The sequence below is a fragment of the Danio rerio genome, chromosome 5, assembly GCF_049306965.1.
Source record: "Danio rerio strain Tuebingen ecotype United States chromosome 5, GRCz12tu, whole genome shotgun sequence".
Lineage (NCBI taxonomy): Eukaryota > Metazoa > Chordata > Actinopteri > Cypriniformes > Danionidae > Danio > Danio rerio.
In genome coordinates, this window is record NC_133180.1 from 6,705,700 (window position 1) to 6,721,879 (window position 16,180).

The 16,180-nt window shown below is 40.1% G+C and overlaps 1 protein-coding gene across 15 annotated transcripts in view; it reads right to left on the bottom strand.

Annotated features, from left to right (window-relative positions):
* Positions 1-861: 861 nt before the first annotated feature.
* LOC101883723 (uncharacterized) overlaps positions 862-16,180 on the bottom strand; it is a 303,912-nt gene continuing 288,593 nt past the window's right edge. For all 15 annotated transcript variants that reach the window (XM_073951898.1, XM_073951890.1, XM_073951892.1 and 12 more), the window contains one exon: positions 862-1,607. In XM_073951898.1, the coding sequence (XP_073807999.1) occupies positions 1,427-1,607 (181 nt within the window). In that variant the 3' untranslated portion in view covers positions 862-1,426. The remainder of the gene's footprint in view (positions 1,608-16,180) is intronic.

Here is a 16,180-nt window from a genome sequence, read left to right on the forward strand (position 1 = left end):
ATTAGAGGACCAGAATAGACTATTTAAAAAGAAAAAAATATTTTTTTTTTTACTCTGTAGTTAATTTACTTAATAATTTCAAGGCAACAGGTTGACTCACTTTTTTTAAAAGTAAAGTCAGCTAATTATTTTTTTTATATTGTATCTATTATTATTATTATTATTATTATTATCATTATTATTATTATTATTATTTTGGTAACTCTCAAAAATAAGGTCTCATTTGTTAACATTAGCAAATGAATTAAATAAAATGAACTAACAATTAATTTTACAGCCTTTTTATTAGTTTAGTCACTTTTTTGAAATGTATTTGTTGTGTATATATTTACTATATAAATTAAAAACAAAATTGACATAATTTACTGACCCTTAAAGAAATTGCTAAACTCTGTCATCATTTACTACCCATTTACTTGTTTCAAAACATTTATGAGTTTCTTTCTTTCTTAAAAAAAAAAAAAAAAAAATATATATATATATATATATATATATATATATATATATATATATATATACTGAAAAATGTTGAAAACCTGTAACCATTGACTTTCATAGTATTTGTTTTTTTTCCTAAAATGGAAACCAACAATTACAGGTTTTTAGATTTCTTCTGAATATCTTCTGTTGTCTTCAAGATAAGAAACTACAAATGCTTTGAAAGCACTGGAGGGAGAGTAAATAGTGAGTAAATACTAATTTTTGGTTGAACTATTCCTTTAAGTGCGTGCAAATCTTTATGATTTTCTTTCTGTTTTCCGTAGAAAGCAAAATAAAGTAGTTTAAAGAACATTAAAACCAGTATACAGTGATACTTTGCGAGTCAGTCGAGGGATTTCCAACATTCTTCAAAATATCTTCTTTTGTGTTCAATAAAAAAAGAAAAAAAAAGAAACTAAAAAAAATTATTATTTTGGGTGAACTATCCCTTTAAGCGCATCCAAATCTTTATGACTTTTTTTTTTCACAAAATAAAATAGTTTAAAGACTGTTCAAAAACAGTACCCATTGACTTACAGTAATACATGCAAGTCAGGTACTATACTGATTTCCAACAATATTCAAAATATATTTTTTTGTGTTCAACAGAAGAAAAAAATTAAACTCGAAATTATCATTTTAGGTTGTACTGTCCCTTTAAGAAATGCACTAGGGCTGTTGTTTATAGTTAGTTCAATATTAATCACTGATGTTAACAAATTCAACCTTATTCTTATTGTGTTTTAGGGATGTAAGTTGTTTTAAATTCACTTCATAAATCTGAAATCAAAGCGCACAGCCTTTAAAAAGTCCAAGACATTAATCTTGATTTTAAAATCTGCCTCCTGTGAAAATTGCCTAAAAAAAACTGAGAGGATGAATAAAGGCTCCTCATCCAGAAATACTCTCTGGTTGAAAGCGGAAGAGAAGAGGCTTTGTTCAGAGTTCAGAGGAACCAGAAGCACTTTCTGCGGCTCTTCTTGACCGTCTGGAGGGCCTGTGGAGAGTCCTGCTGTCGCGGAGGAGGAAACGGCAGCTGAGGAGAGCCCTGTTCAGACTCCTGGTGCTCCGGGACTTTCCACGCTCGCGTCACCTGACCCTCCTGCAGCCGGAAGTCATGCTCCACACTGAAACACAAAACACCGGCACTGATGTTATTGTGGAAAACACACATTAGGAAAAGACTCAATTCAACTCTTCAAATGCATTTTTTCACATGACATTAATATTTCTTCTGCAAATAAATCATGAACAGCACACTGTAAAAAATATCCATAAATTAGCCTTTTTTTGTGATTCATGGTTTTATTTTTTATTTTCTCTGTTTATTTATGCTTTTGAATTGCATTATGAGACATTGATCTTTCTTCCAACAACTTTTAGCCTTGATTAGTTCATAAAAGTGACTTTTATGAACACTTTTAATAGTTTAAAGTGATATATTATCTGGGTTGCTGTTGTATATTACGCTGCAAGACAAGGCAAGGCAAGGTTATTTATGTAGCACATTTCATACACAGTGGTAATTCAAAGTGCTTTACATAAACAAGAATAAAAAAGACACGTATAAGAAAAACAAACAAACAAACAAAAAATAGAAATGATTAAAGGGCCATGACACCCCCCTCTTTCGGTTAAAGTCTACTTCAGAATTTTTTCAAAAGATGCATGATTAATGGGCGTGGAGCTCCGCGAGCATCGGGGAGGAGTGGGCGTGGCCAGCAGGGGAGAAGGGGAGCGAATAACTGCTGTTGTCAGTTATAGCTCACAAAATGAGACACAAAAAGGAGACGCATGAGTTTATAGCAGGGGTGGCGAACCCGCTTGCGGCTCTTTTACTGCTCTTGTGCGGCTCAACCTCTCGCGTGATTTAACATACATTAACCAATTGACTAACGCCCCATTCACACGGGGCTTCTGCGTCTCTTTCTGCTTTTGTGCGGCTCAACCTCTTGCGCGATTTAACATATAATAACCAATTGACTAATGCCCCATTCACACGGGGCTTCACGTTGCTCGCTGCAGAAGCTGGGAGTAGCTCAACTTTTCAAGCGCTTACGGACGCGTTAGCCAATCAGATCGCTGTATGCAAATACACCTGCTAGAAAGTGGCCTATTGCTGACTGAATTTTATTTTCTGACGCTTCCATTCAGACACGCCTTCAGTCAAGGGTTGACACTGAAGCCCCGTTTGATTGGGGCGCAACACGAGTGACGTGCAGTTCGTTAATATCAATCGTCATGGCAGAGTCAGGAAAGCGTACAGCTAAGCGTAAATACGAAGATGAGGGCAGAACATTTTTATCTGAATGGGATTTTACACTGAAACTAGTGAAATCAAAGCATCGCTCTGTTCTTACTGACACACATGTGAAAGAGTTACTACGAGTAGCCACAACTGAATACGAGCCAGACCTGAAAAAGATTGTGGAAACCAAGGAATGTCAGGTGTCCCACTGAGTCAAGTAAAATGAGGTAGGCTAATTTAAATCCATGAAAACTATTGCGTTATATAATTAGGTGTATAAGTTATTGTGACAGATATACTGTTGTTTGCACATCTGTTGTGTGGCTCTTTGCAGTGATAAAGTTTTTTTTTTGGCTCATCATGCCAAACAGGTTCGCCACCCCTGGTTTATAGTTTACAAAGTTAAAATGCAAAGAAATGAACAGTGATTTAATGCCCTGCTACATTTGTTATTCATAATTTCATATACACATAACCACAATTTATATCATTATAAAGATAAGTGTGTTCATGTAAACACTATAAATGTGGACTTCTCCCTCAATCCCTGTATCCAGCAGACTCAGTGCTGCAGGTCTCCTGACCTGTCTATTTTAACCGTTAGCCCTGCTGGTAATCTGAAAGATTTAGGCAAACACAGCAGCACAGTGATGTGTCTGAATGTGAACGAACTCCTGATGAAAGACAGCGTCCGCCATTCTCTAATTCTCGTGCTGCTCTCCCGACAAAAATGCTAGCAGCACACACAGCTTTGCTGTATGATCGGCCCTGACAAGATCGCGGGGGAAAACATGCAACAAACCCCGTGGATGATGGAAACAAACGCATATGAGCCTTCATGAATGGCTAAATACTGTGCCGTGGTTTCCGTGTCTCTCAGCTCGGGCTTGACACTGGCAGGTCTGGCAGGTCTCATGAATAATTAAGCAGCCGGCTCTTCTCATAGGATAAGAAAACTCCGCTATGAATAATAATGAGAAACCGACGCGTCATCATTGCACTTGCAGTTCTGCGCTACGTCGCCGATTTTGATCCCTCCCCAAAAATCATTTTAAACCCGGAAGCTGAAATTAGCTGACAAAAGCTCAAAATTATCCAGTTTTCCCCACAATTAAAGCTGACAGGTGCTAACATTGTCTTAACTGATGCTCAACACACACACATCTGTTAATATAAAACAAAGTTCTCCGGGGTGTCCTGAACCTTTAAAAACAGATTAAAATGTGTTAAAACAGGTTATAAAAGAATCAAAAATAGAAAAGAACATAATAGTGTGATCTGTGTGGTGTAGCACAGTGCTCATTCAGTAAAGTCACAGCTAATCAGATTTGTTTTCATGATGTGAATGTGCCTAATGTTGGAGCACATCTGATCATTTCTGGAAGCTGATTCCAGCAGCGGGAGGTGCTGTTAGTAGCTGAAAGCCGTTTCACCCTGCTTTGACTGAACTCTTGGAATTTCTAGTTTATATGATCCTAATGATCTGAGTGATCTGTTAGGTTTGTATTCAGTGAGCATATCTGTAATGTATTGAGGTCCTAGGCCAGGGGTCACCAATCTCGGTCCTGGAGGGCCGGTGTCCCTGCGGGGTTTAGCTCCAACTTGCCTTAACACACCTGCCTGGGTGTTTCAAGTATACCTAGTAAGACCTTGATTAGCTTGTTCAGGTGTGTTAGATTAGGGTTGGAGCTAAAATCTGCAGGACACCAACCCTCCAGGCACTCCGACTGTCTTTTTGGGAAGGCCAGTAAGGAGGCATTACAGTAATCCACCCTGCTGCTGATAACAGCATGAACAAGTTTCTGTAAATCCTCACTGGAAACAAAGCATCTGATTCTTGCATTGTTTTTGACATGATAGTATGCTGATTTACTGACATGACTGTTGAAACTCAGACACCAGAGTCACACTAAGATTCTTGACCTTATTTTTTGTTGCTGAGAACCTTGAGAACCTCATCTCTGTTCCCAAACATAATGACTTCAGTTTTTTTTTGTTTTTCTGAAGAAAGTTTTGGCACATCCAAATGTTCATTTCATCAATGCATTGGCAGAGGGTGTCAATAGAGCTGCAGCCATAAGGCAGTAAGGCTAGGTAGATCTGAGTGTCGTCAGCATAGCTGTGGTAGGAGGTTTGGTTCTTTCTCATTATTTAGCTCAGTGGGAGCATGTAAAGGTTGAACAGGAGAGGTGCAAGAATCGAGCCTTGTGGGACTCTATATGTCATGGGTGTCCACCTCGACCTATGATCACCTATACTGACATAGTAATATCTCGCTTCAAGGTAAGATCTGAACCATTTGAGGACCGTCCCAGACAGCCCAGCCCAGTTTTCCAGCCTATCCAGAAGTATGCTGTGATCGACAGTGTCAAATGCAGCACTGAGATCGAGCAGTACCAGCACTGTTAGTTTACCTGAATCTGTGTTTAGGCGTACTGTATATCACTGAATATCTTTAAAAGGGCGCACTCTGTACTGTGATGTGCTCTGAAACCAGATTGAAAATTGTCTAAACGCCTCTTAAAGTTTAAGAACTTGTTAACCTGGTTGAAAACAACTTTTTCAATGATTTTGCCAATGAAAGGGAGATTTAAGATACAAAAACCTTGTAATAAACTGCCAGTTATTTTACAGACTTTTTTCTCTATATATATTTCTTCTTATACATTATATTATTTCTAAAATGTCAGTAAAAGTCACTTTTTTAAACTCATTCATTCGTTTATTCATTTATTTTCTTTTCAGCTTAGTCCCTTTATTAATCTGGGGTCGCCACAGCGGAATGAACCGCCAATTTATCCAGCAAGTTTTTACGCAGCGGATGCCCTTCCAGCCACAACCCATCTCTGGGAAACATCCACACACACATTCCCACACACACACTCATACACTACGGACAATTTAGCCAACCCAATTCACCAGTACTGCATGTCTTTGGACTGTGGGGGAAACCAGAGCACCCGGAGGAAACCCACACAGGGAGAACATGCAAACTCCACACAGAAACACCAACTGAGCTGAGGTTTAAACCATCAACCCAGCGACCTTCTTGCTGTGAGGCGACAGCACTACCTACTGCGCCACTGCCTCGCCCACTTAGTTAAACTGTAGATTTCAATTTTCAACATCAAAAGTCGACAGAGCAGAGATCAACATCCTATAATGCAATTCACAATCGTAAATAAACCGGTTAATTAACAGATATATTTATATATATTTTTACAGTGCAGCTACGCTAATCCTTGTCTTTATTCTCTATTCCATGGAGTTTCACTCGATCAGATCCAAGACCTGTGAAGAGATGATGCCAACCCTACACTGTAAAAAAAAAAGGCTCCACACAAGTCATTCATGTTGTCCCAACAAAAATCGAATAACTATTACAATAAAGCACATTGAACATAAAACAATTAAGTTGTCCCCCAAAAATCTCAAGGACTGTGTTGATTCAGCTCATTTTAAATAAGTAATTTACATACAAGGACAGGGAGAGATGATGCCAACCAATTGAGATCTTTGAGGAAAACAAACACTTTATAAACACAATAAAACGTCATTGAACGTACTAGTATTACATGTAAATATTATTTCTTTTGGAAAGACACTTTATGCTGTATAACTGCAGGTTAACTATGTTTATGTACATTTGATTTTGACTGTAATGTAATGAGATGCACCTTTTATGAAGCTGCTTTGACACCATCATTAATGTGAAAAACACTACACAACCAAACTTGTGTCTGGAGAATCCATTGAAAAAGGGCAGATTTTGGTCTTTCATTTTCTTTCGGCTTAGTCCCTTCAGGGGTTGACACAGGGGAATGAACCACCAACTATTCCGGCATAGGTTTTAAACAGCAGATGACCTCCCAGCCGTAACCCAGTACTGGAAAACTTTTCAAGCTTTGCTTGAAAAGTTTGTTCATTACAGCAAACAAAATAAAGCGAGGCACATCCTGTGATGAAATAATATAATTCACTGATGTTTAACAATGTTTAATCCATTATTAGAGGTAATAGGCCAGATCTGGGTCAGAATAAAATCAAACTGTGGCCCAAAACAGGGTCAGTTCTGATTCATTTGGTTGAATTCTGGCTAATATGTGGTATTGATTTGGCTTATTTGTGGCCCAGATCTGACAAACAGGAGCAGACCGCCCTAGAGCAATCATTCCATTCAGTATGTGGTCCAGATGTAAGTGTCTGGTGTGGGCCGGATCTGGGCCAGAATAAAACCAAACTGTGACCTAGAACAGGGTCAGTTCTGGTTCATTTGGTTGAATTCTAGCCGATATGTGATATTGTTATAGCTTAATTGTGGCCCAGATCTGGCAAACAGGAGCGGACCGCCCTAGAGACATCATTCCATGCGATATGTGGGCCGGATGTAAGTATCTGGTGTGGGCCGGATTTGAGCCACATGAATTTTGCTAGCTGGGACATACACAAACTCCAATTCAATAAATCTCACTAACACACACCCACAGTTTCTTTATATGAATGTCAACACACCACTACCAACCACAAGTGAGCTCAATACAGCTAAACAGGAAGTGACAAAGGAATAATTCACAGGCAACCAATGTGGCATCAACTGGAACAGGAGCAGAACCAAGCAAAGGAGCAAGTAGCTGCTTCCTGCAGAGAGAACAAATACACAGAACACTTCCCGAAAATAAAAAGAGCATAATTAATACATAAAGGGACTTTGGGCTCTATCATACACCCGGCGCAATGTGGCGCAAGGCACGGCGCAATAGTCTTTTGCTAGTTTCAGCTTGGCGCAAGAGTCGTTTTGAGGCGTTGCGCCACTCTGTTTAAATAGCAAATGTATTAGTGCTCATATGCACGCCCATAGGCATTCTGGTCTAAAAAGGGAGGCGTTCTGAGGCGGACCGCTGGCGCGTTGCTATTTTGAGAAACTATAATAGATTTTTCATTAGACCAAAACTAACCCGGTCTAAACTCAGGCGCAGAGTTGCGCCTCGCTTACACAAAGCTTAATACACACAAGAGAGCAATAGGCAAATATCTTTACATATGAAAAAAATTTAATATTAAGGATATATATATAGGATATAATAAGAATAGATATTAAATATAAATATAAAGGATTAAAATATTACAAAACATATTATTTTCTAGCCTACATAAATATGAAAAATCACTGCTTTTATGTCTCTTATGTCTCGGGAGGCTTTTTCAGTTCATTCATAACAATTTGCTTTTGTATAGTGTTATTATTATTAGCAGAATTATTTATTATATCCATATTTATATTTGTTTTATTAAAAACAAGCTTAGATTTGCCCACCTGTCAGGTTTTAGACCATATGGGGCACAGCATGTGTTTTAGGATATAACTCAGGTTTTTGAGCACATTTAGTTATTATTGTTCATTTATTCGTTTGCTGGAAATTAGAACCGAATTTAGAAATAGTTTTGAAATGAATATTTGCGCTTAACAGACGAAATTAATTATTTATAGGCTAATTGATGTCTGTGCGTAAAGGTTTCCCTATCCAAGAGTGAAAGTGGAAGTAGATCCTCTTATTTTCACGTAGTAGATGCTCTGTTTAACAGTTTTCTGTTAAAAAAAAACTGCTTGTGAAATGCTCAGTTTTTCCACTTAGACTTACTTTACAACCTGTAAATAGCGAATGCGCTCTTGGCGCGACACAGCTGGCTCTTAAAGGGAATGGGAGATGAGACTCTGATTGGTTTATTCTCAAAACACACCTATAACTCATTAAGAAAATAAACTCAACCCTTTTAGACCATGCGCCACCGCGCAAAGTGGATTTTCCCGTCCTTAAATTAGCAAAAATGCGTTCTGACACGCCCTGAAAGCGTTTGCGCTCTGCACATGGACCGTCAAAATATAGCCCTTAATGTCTATTTATTGTGAGCCTGAATCAATCTGATTGGATTATTGACGATAGGCCAGTCAGGATCGGTCATATCACGTGCTCCTGTCGAAACTAGTTTCTATGACTTATCTTAAAATAATCCAACTTGCTTTTACGAAAATAAAGGACATGATCACAGAATTGTCTATTTTGCATGTGAACTATTTCTTTAAATATGCATAGTGGCAAAAAATTCCACTAAACAGAAGACATCAAAATAGCAATAGCCTGCGGGAAAATGAAGGCGCCCATAAATGCATGTGAGCGTTTGGCGTTGAGGTTTTTGTCAGCAGCGCAGAGCTGACAGCAGGGATTGTTGCTGATGATGCACTGGCCCAGATCCTGCAAACGCTGAGGTGGACATGAAGCAGCTTTCCTCAACAACACGGCTATAACTCTTCATGCTGAATCTGACTAATGAGATCATTCTTCCTCTTATATACTGTATTATATATATTTATACGCACTCAATTTATTGCAGCGAGAGAGAATTACCTTCATGGAGTGTCGCGGCACTCACACACTTCGCCTACGTTATTCCCCAGAGAAGCAATGTCAGACAGACGGGGAACACTGTGTGCTTTCCGGAACAATAGCACTTTTAAAGCTCTTCAAAAAAATCCCTCTGCCAGCCTCTTACCTTGCAGACAGTCTCTGCGCATTGGTGCGAAGACCAAAAGAGTCATGTAGATCTTGTGTTTGCTCTAAACCATCCAAACACAACAGGATTTACATGAAGCTAATCTGAATTCATAGTGTTTACACTGTATATGCCATGAGGGAAATAAGTATTGAACATGTCACCATTTTTCTCAGAAAACTTATTTCTAAAGGTGCTGTTGACTTGAAACTTTCGCCGGATGTTGGAAACAACCAAATAAATCCATATAAGCAAAGAAAACAAAACTTAGGTAATAAATTAAGTTATGTTTAATGAAATTATGTGTGCAGGGAAAAAGTGTTGAACACATGAAGAAAGGGAGGTGTAGAAAGGCAGTGAAAGCCCAGACAGCAGCTGAAAATGCTCAGTAGTTCTTTAGCAACCCTCTGCCCTTCATCAGTGTAAATAAATATCAGCTGCTTCAGTCCAACATCTACATTCACAGGAGGATGAAGATGAAACCAGGGTGGACATTTCAGCAAGACAATGTTCCAAAACACAGCCAAAGAAACTCTCAAATGCTTTCAGAGAAGGAAAATCAAGCTGTAGAATGGCCCAGCCAATCACCTGACCTAAATCCAATAGAAAACACAAGATTTTAGATTTTTTTCAAAGCTCAGATTTGATAAACGAGACCCACAGAACCATCAAGATTGTTACACTCTGAAGTCTGTGAGAAACTCATACCTGAGCAGTTCATGTGACATTCTTCATATGAGCGGCGTCTTTAAACTGCCACTTGACCAGAAATTACATGAGCTTCTCTTAAAAGATAATAAGACAATATACAAGAGGCATCATTGTGGAATAAATAAATAATTATTTACGTTTGAACAGAAAGTAGTATGTCCAAGATGATTTATTTCCTTCTCAATAATCAATAGAAACTTCTTTATCGGCTATCACAGCACTCAAAGGCTTCCTATTATTTTTAAGCAGCTTTTTTACGTCTCCTCTAGTATTTTTGCCCATTCATTATTAGCGATGAGCTTCAACTCTTTCATGTTGGACGGTCTCCTTGCCATCACCCTGATCTTTAGCTGCATCCACAGATTCTCAATTAAATTCATGTCAGGACTCTGGCTAGGCCATTGCAAGATGTTAATGTTTTTGTCTAACCACTCAACATTTAGCTTTATTTGCATGAAATAAAATCAGACATTCATTCATTTTCCTTCAGCGTAGTCTCTATTTCAGAGGTCAACAAAGTGGAATGAGCCACCAACTATTCCAGTAAATGTTTTACACAGCAGATACTCCAGCCGCAACACACAACAATTTAGTATATTCAGTTTACCTATATTGCATGTCTTTGGACTGTGGGGGAAACCGAATGACCCACGCCAACACAGAAAGAACATGCAAAAACCACACAGAAATGCAAACTGGCCCAGACTAGAACCAGTGTCCTTTTTGCTGTGAGGCGACAGTGCTAAAAACTTAGCCAACGTGCTGCCAGAAGAGTTAAGAAATCGACATTTAATGGAATATGGTTGAGTTTCAATCACATCAAAAATAAATAAATAAATAAATAAATAAATGGTAACACTTTATTTTGATGGACCATTTGCCTAAATGAGGTGGTCTTGGCTTGATTGAAACGAACTCTGGAATGGATCGATTGTAGTGAGAAAGCAATACGATCTAGAGATCTGCACGGGACTAAATTTTAAATCCCGCTCCCACCCGCACCCGCCAGGTTTTAGCCCGAACCCGACCGCTCCCGCTTACATTCAGCATTTGTTGTCACGCTGCCCGACCCGCCCCGTTTTCTACCCGTTGCGCCCGATCCCGCTAAAGAGGGGGGGAGAACAAAACCGAAAACCACCCAGCTATAAAGAGTCCAGACAGCCTATAACATCACACACACACACACACATAACCACCAAGCACACACACACACACAGACAAAGCTCTCTCTCTCTCTCTCATTCGTGCACGCGCGCACTAACACACACACACACACACACACACACACACACACACACACACAAGCACCAAGCAGACACACAGACAAAGCTAGCTCTCTCTCATTCGCGCGCGCGCACACAAACACCTCTCATTCGCGCGTGCGCACGCACACACACACACACACACACACACACACACACATACACAGCAACAAACAAGCATCGCGCTATTTCATTTACACACATACATACGCGTGCTCGCTCTGGAGTCGGGAGTGATATTGCTAGACGGCCCGCCCCCGTCCCAAATTAAACCCGTTACCGACCGCTCCCGCACTTTATTCTGAAATTTATTCCCACGCCGCAGAAATCTGATCGGCTCCCGCGTGACAGCCACGGGAATGCAGACCTCTAATACATATAACAATGTTTCATGAACATGTAATAGGCATATGGCTATATGAAGAAAGGATTATGAGTAGGGATAATGACCTCCGGTCCCAAGTCTCCACCAAATGCACAGAGACTCCAGGATGCCCGCAAACGAGTGATGATCTACCGGAAATCACGCATCACCCACCCGGTCCTCAAATACGTCACGCACCCTTCTCACCCCTCCCCACCGCATCCCTCCTCGCTCTTCAGACACGTCGCGCGGACCCTGTCAAACACCACCAAACCGCCGGTCTTCACATCGCTAATATTGTCTTATTGATCATCATCTTAACTTAAATAAGGATGCATGAGGTGACAATGCTAAACACTGAGCCAGCATGCCGCCAGAAGTCGACATTTAATGGAATATCGTTGAGTTTCGATCGCATCAAAGTAAAAAAATGGTAACACTTTATTTTGATGGTCCATTTGAGTATTAGTAAACCGAGATTTAGGGTACTTTCACACCTAGACTTTTGTTTCAGATATGTAATAGGCATACGGCTATATGAAGAGAGTATTATGAGTAGGGAGGGAGGTCATTCCAGACATCCCAAGTCTCCAGCAAATGCACAGACACTCCCGGATGCCCGCGAACGAGTGAAAATCTCCCGGAAATCACGCATCACCCACCCGATCCTCAAATACATCACACACACTTCTCACCCCTCCCCACCGCATCCCACCTCGCTCTTCAGACACGTTGTGCGCAACCTGTCAAACACCACCAAACCGCCGGTCTTCACATCGCTAATATTGTCTTATTGCTCATCGTCATGACTTAAATAAGGACGCATGACAGCTGAGCGGGACTCTGCAAAATAAACCGTGAAACTCTGACAAATGTGAGGGGAGTTTACTCACTCATGACTTGTTTTAGCTTTTTTGGTCTGTTTAGCTCACAGGTGTCAAACTCAGTTCCAAAAGGGCCGCAGCTCTGCACAGTTTAGTTCCAACCCTAATTAAACACACCTGATCAAACTAATTGAGTCCTTCAGGCTTGTTTGAAACCTACAGGTAAGTGTGTTGGAGCAGGGTTGGAACTAAACTGTGCAGGGCTGCGGCTCTCCAGGAATTGAGTTTGACACCCCTGGTTTAGAAACTTTGCCGTGTGAAAGCGAACCGCACCAAGAACAAAGAGCAACAACGTAACAATTTTAATACCTGTTTCAGAACAAATGAATCGATTCACAGGTGTGAAAGCACCTTTAGTCTGCACCAATATGCAATGTAACTTAAGTTGAACAAACATCATTAAAATAAAGTGTGACCAAGTGGTCTCTTTATTGTTTCCATAGCTGTATATTAATCCCATGCAAGCAAGCAACACCCCCCAAAAAATGAAGAAAAAAGAAACAACGATGACAGTGCTTCATTTTGAGTCTCGTGTGATGTTTCTCCAGCGCTCATAAACTAGAGTTAAAAAAACAACGCTCATGAGGCTGATTAGTACCTGTTGTGATCATTGCTGGACTTTCAGACTGATTTAAACACCTGTGATTCAGCATTGTATGCTTGATCAAGCCTGTGATTGGTTACAGTGCCGCAACCCTGCAAAAAGCACTGTAAACAGATCTAATCAACAGCTTTAATAATTAATCACAGGAGCTGAAAGCAACATTAGGCTGCTGATTAATCGTACAGCTCCAACTTGCGCTGTGTTTTGTTTCGGTGAGTCCCGTTTGGATTTTGGAGGATTGAATTATATATGCAGTTTATTTTTCTTCATTATGCTAGTTAACACTTATTAAATGGCCATGAAACCCCCTCGTTTCAGCAGGGTGTTTTCACACCTCTACTTTGGAAAAAGTCAGAAAAGTGGGCGTGTCCAGCTCTGTTTAGGGGGGAGTGTCGGAGGAACTAAAGTGGGATGGTGTAGGAGTGTCTATTTGGGCACGCGCGAGTTTCAGTCAGAATACACACACATGAGAAAGTGATGGTGTTTAACCTACATGGACATCTGTAGTCGAATTATTTGCCAAATTATTAAATGTTGGACTTTAACTGCAGTTTGGCTCTTTCATTCAGGGAATTCATTCATGTCCCTCGCGACAAACGCGATATTTGATTCGAGGATCTGCTCTAAGCGTGTATTTTTCATGCAATGTTTGATACCGCACGGCGAATGAGAGAAAAAAAAACCCTCCGCATTTCCCGGAAACTTAGAGGTAGTGTCAGAAAGCCGCGTGTGTTATTCCGGTCACTAAATGCGGTGCTAACATGTTTACACTCAGTGCAATAGTTAACTTAATTCGATACCAACAAACTGAATAAACAAAGAGCACTGGTCACTCACTTACCAAATCTGTAGAGACAGGACAATCACCAGCAACTAGAGCCGCGTCTTTATGAAGAGAAGACTAACGTTACAAGCGAATCCGGATCTCAGCGTTTGCAGATGAGAACAGCTCTCAGGTAAACAATGTTCCTCCTTAGACACATAAGTTATTGTTGTCGAGCGTCGCGTACACTGTTAATCCACACGTGATCCAGCTGCGCTCTCACAGAGAGAAAATGAAAACAAAACTTAACTGCAGCAAACTATAAAAGCAACACTTCACGCTTGTTTTGCCAACACAACGTGGCGTCTCTGTGGCGTAAACGCGGTGACACTAATGAATATTAATGAAGTTGCACAATAGAGCGCGCTGATTGGTTTGAACCAAGCCTTACTCATGCATTAATGCATCACACTGTAAGATGTAATAAGACACACTCTGGCACAGACGCCCAGTCTGGACTCTGGAATACAACGCTATTATGTCATGACCGTGACGCAGCTTCAAAAATTCGTTTCAAACCGGAAGTACGAATTTGCTTAAAATAACGCAAAAACAACCAATTTACACTTTTTAGTAAAATATAGGTGTCCTAATAGTGTTTTTAGCAGTGTGGGACACATATACGACTGTCAACAGCTAATAAAAATGTGTTTTGGTGTTTCGTGACCCTTTAACAGTTTTCTGTATTTTGTGATGCGACCACTATTGACAGTTTTAGTAGTTTGACAAATTAATACAGAAGCTCACTGACTATATATATATATATATATATATATATATATATATATATATATATATATATATATATACATATTTTTTGTACATTTACATTACCAACACAGCCAATTTAATGTTTCAAACTACAGAAAAATGTCTGTAATAGTCACATTAACATTAAAAAATGTATTTGAGGAGCATATTGACATTGATAGTTCTTTTACATGGAAAACACACATAGAGTGAGTTTGCTCTCGTTTACACCAGAGACTGTATTTGTAAGGTTAAAGAGCCCCTATTATACATTATAAAAAGTCATATTTTGGTTTTAGGGTCTCCAACAACAGTCTGATATGAATGCAAGGTCAAAAAACACTTTCATTTTCTTATAATATGCATTTATTTTTACCTAATTATCCCAGCGACTACCAAATGATTCATTCAGTGATTCATTAGCGAAAACTTATCTGCGCTGATTGGACCGATGACCGCCTGTTGCGATTGGTCGACTGTGTCTAGCACGAGACAGAGAGAAACGCCCACCACGGCTTATCGACAATATTGAAGTAGTCAGAGTGCAGAGTGTATGTGTGAGCATACCTGCTAACACTTCTGTTTTTCCCGGTAGTCTCCCGTATTTCAGACGCATCTCCTGCCACCCTCCTGTTATGTCAACAATAGGGATGGGAAGATTAACCGATATGTATCGAAACGCGGTCATGCGCGTGCACGATGCGAGTGCATCGGTAGAGCAGCAGAGGATGAATGAAATTTTGGAAGCAAATCGAGATGCATCGGTTTTTGCGAGATGCACCGGTTTTTCCAAGATACAACTTATATTTTTAATATAGAATGTATTTTTTATTTATTAACAAGTGTTGTCAACCTGTTTTGGCGCATAATTTAATCGACCTACATAAAGTATGCATTAGCAATGGATTTGCGGATGTGTACACTTACACTACAACTCAGTGTATCGATGTGCGGATGAAGCTAGTGGTGCGCCCTCAGAAAGCGCGGGAAGCAAAACAAACATTTTATTCCTCACTGAGTTTTAAATCTAAAGTATGGCAACATTATGGATTCTGCAAAAAGGATGGACGACTTGACAGGACAGATGCAATTAGCAAAATGTGCCGCGCATCTGTAAAATACACGGGCAGTACGACTAATCTGAAATCTCACTTGAAGCGGCGCCTCTGTGTTGTTGTGGAAGCATCTTCCAGTGTGTCACCGACTCGGTCCCAGTCACTCGCCTCGCTGGCCGGCAGAGGCCGCCATCTCCGGACTTCTGGCATTACATCATCCACATACGCTGATTGCGGATACACCTGTTCTGAATCAAGCTAACGACCCACGTACCCTTTATAAGCCAGTTCCAAACACTCAGTCAGTGCGAAGTCTTGTTTAGCCCCGGCCAGCATTACTGAGTGTTAGTCCCTGCCTGATACTTTGTGCAATACTCCAGCCTGTTTTCTGACTCTGCTTTGCCTTCTGCCTGCCCACGACCCACGCCTGATTTACGGACACTGATACTC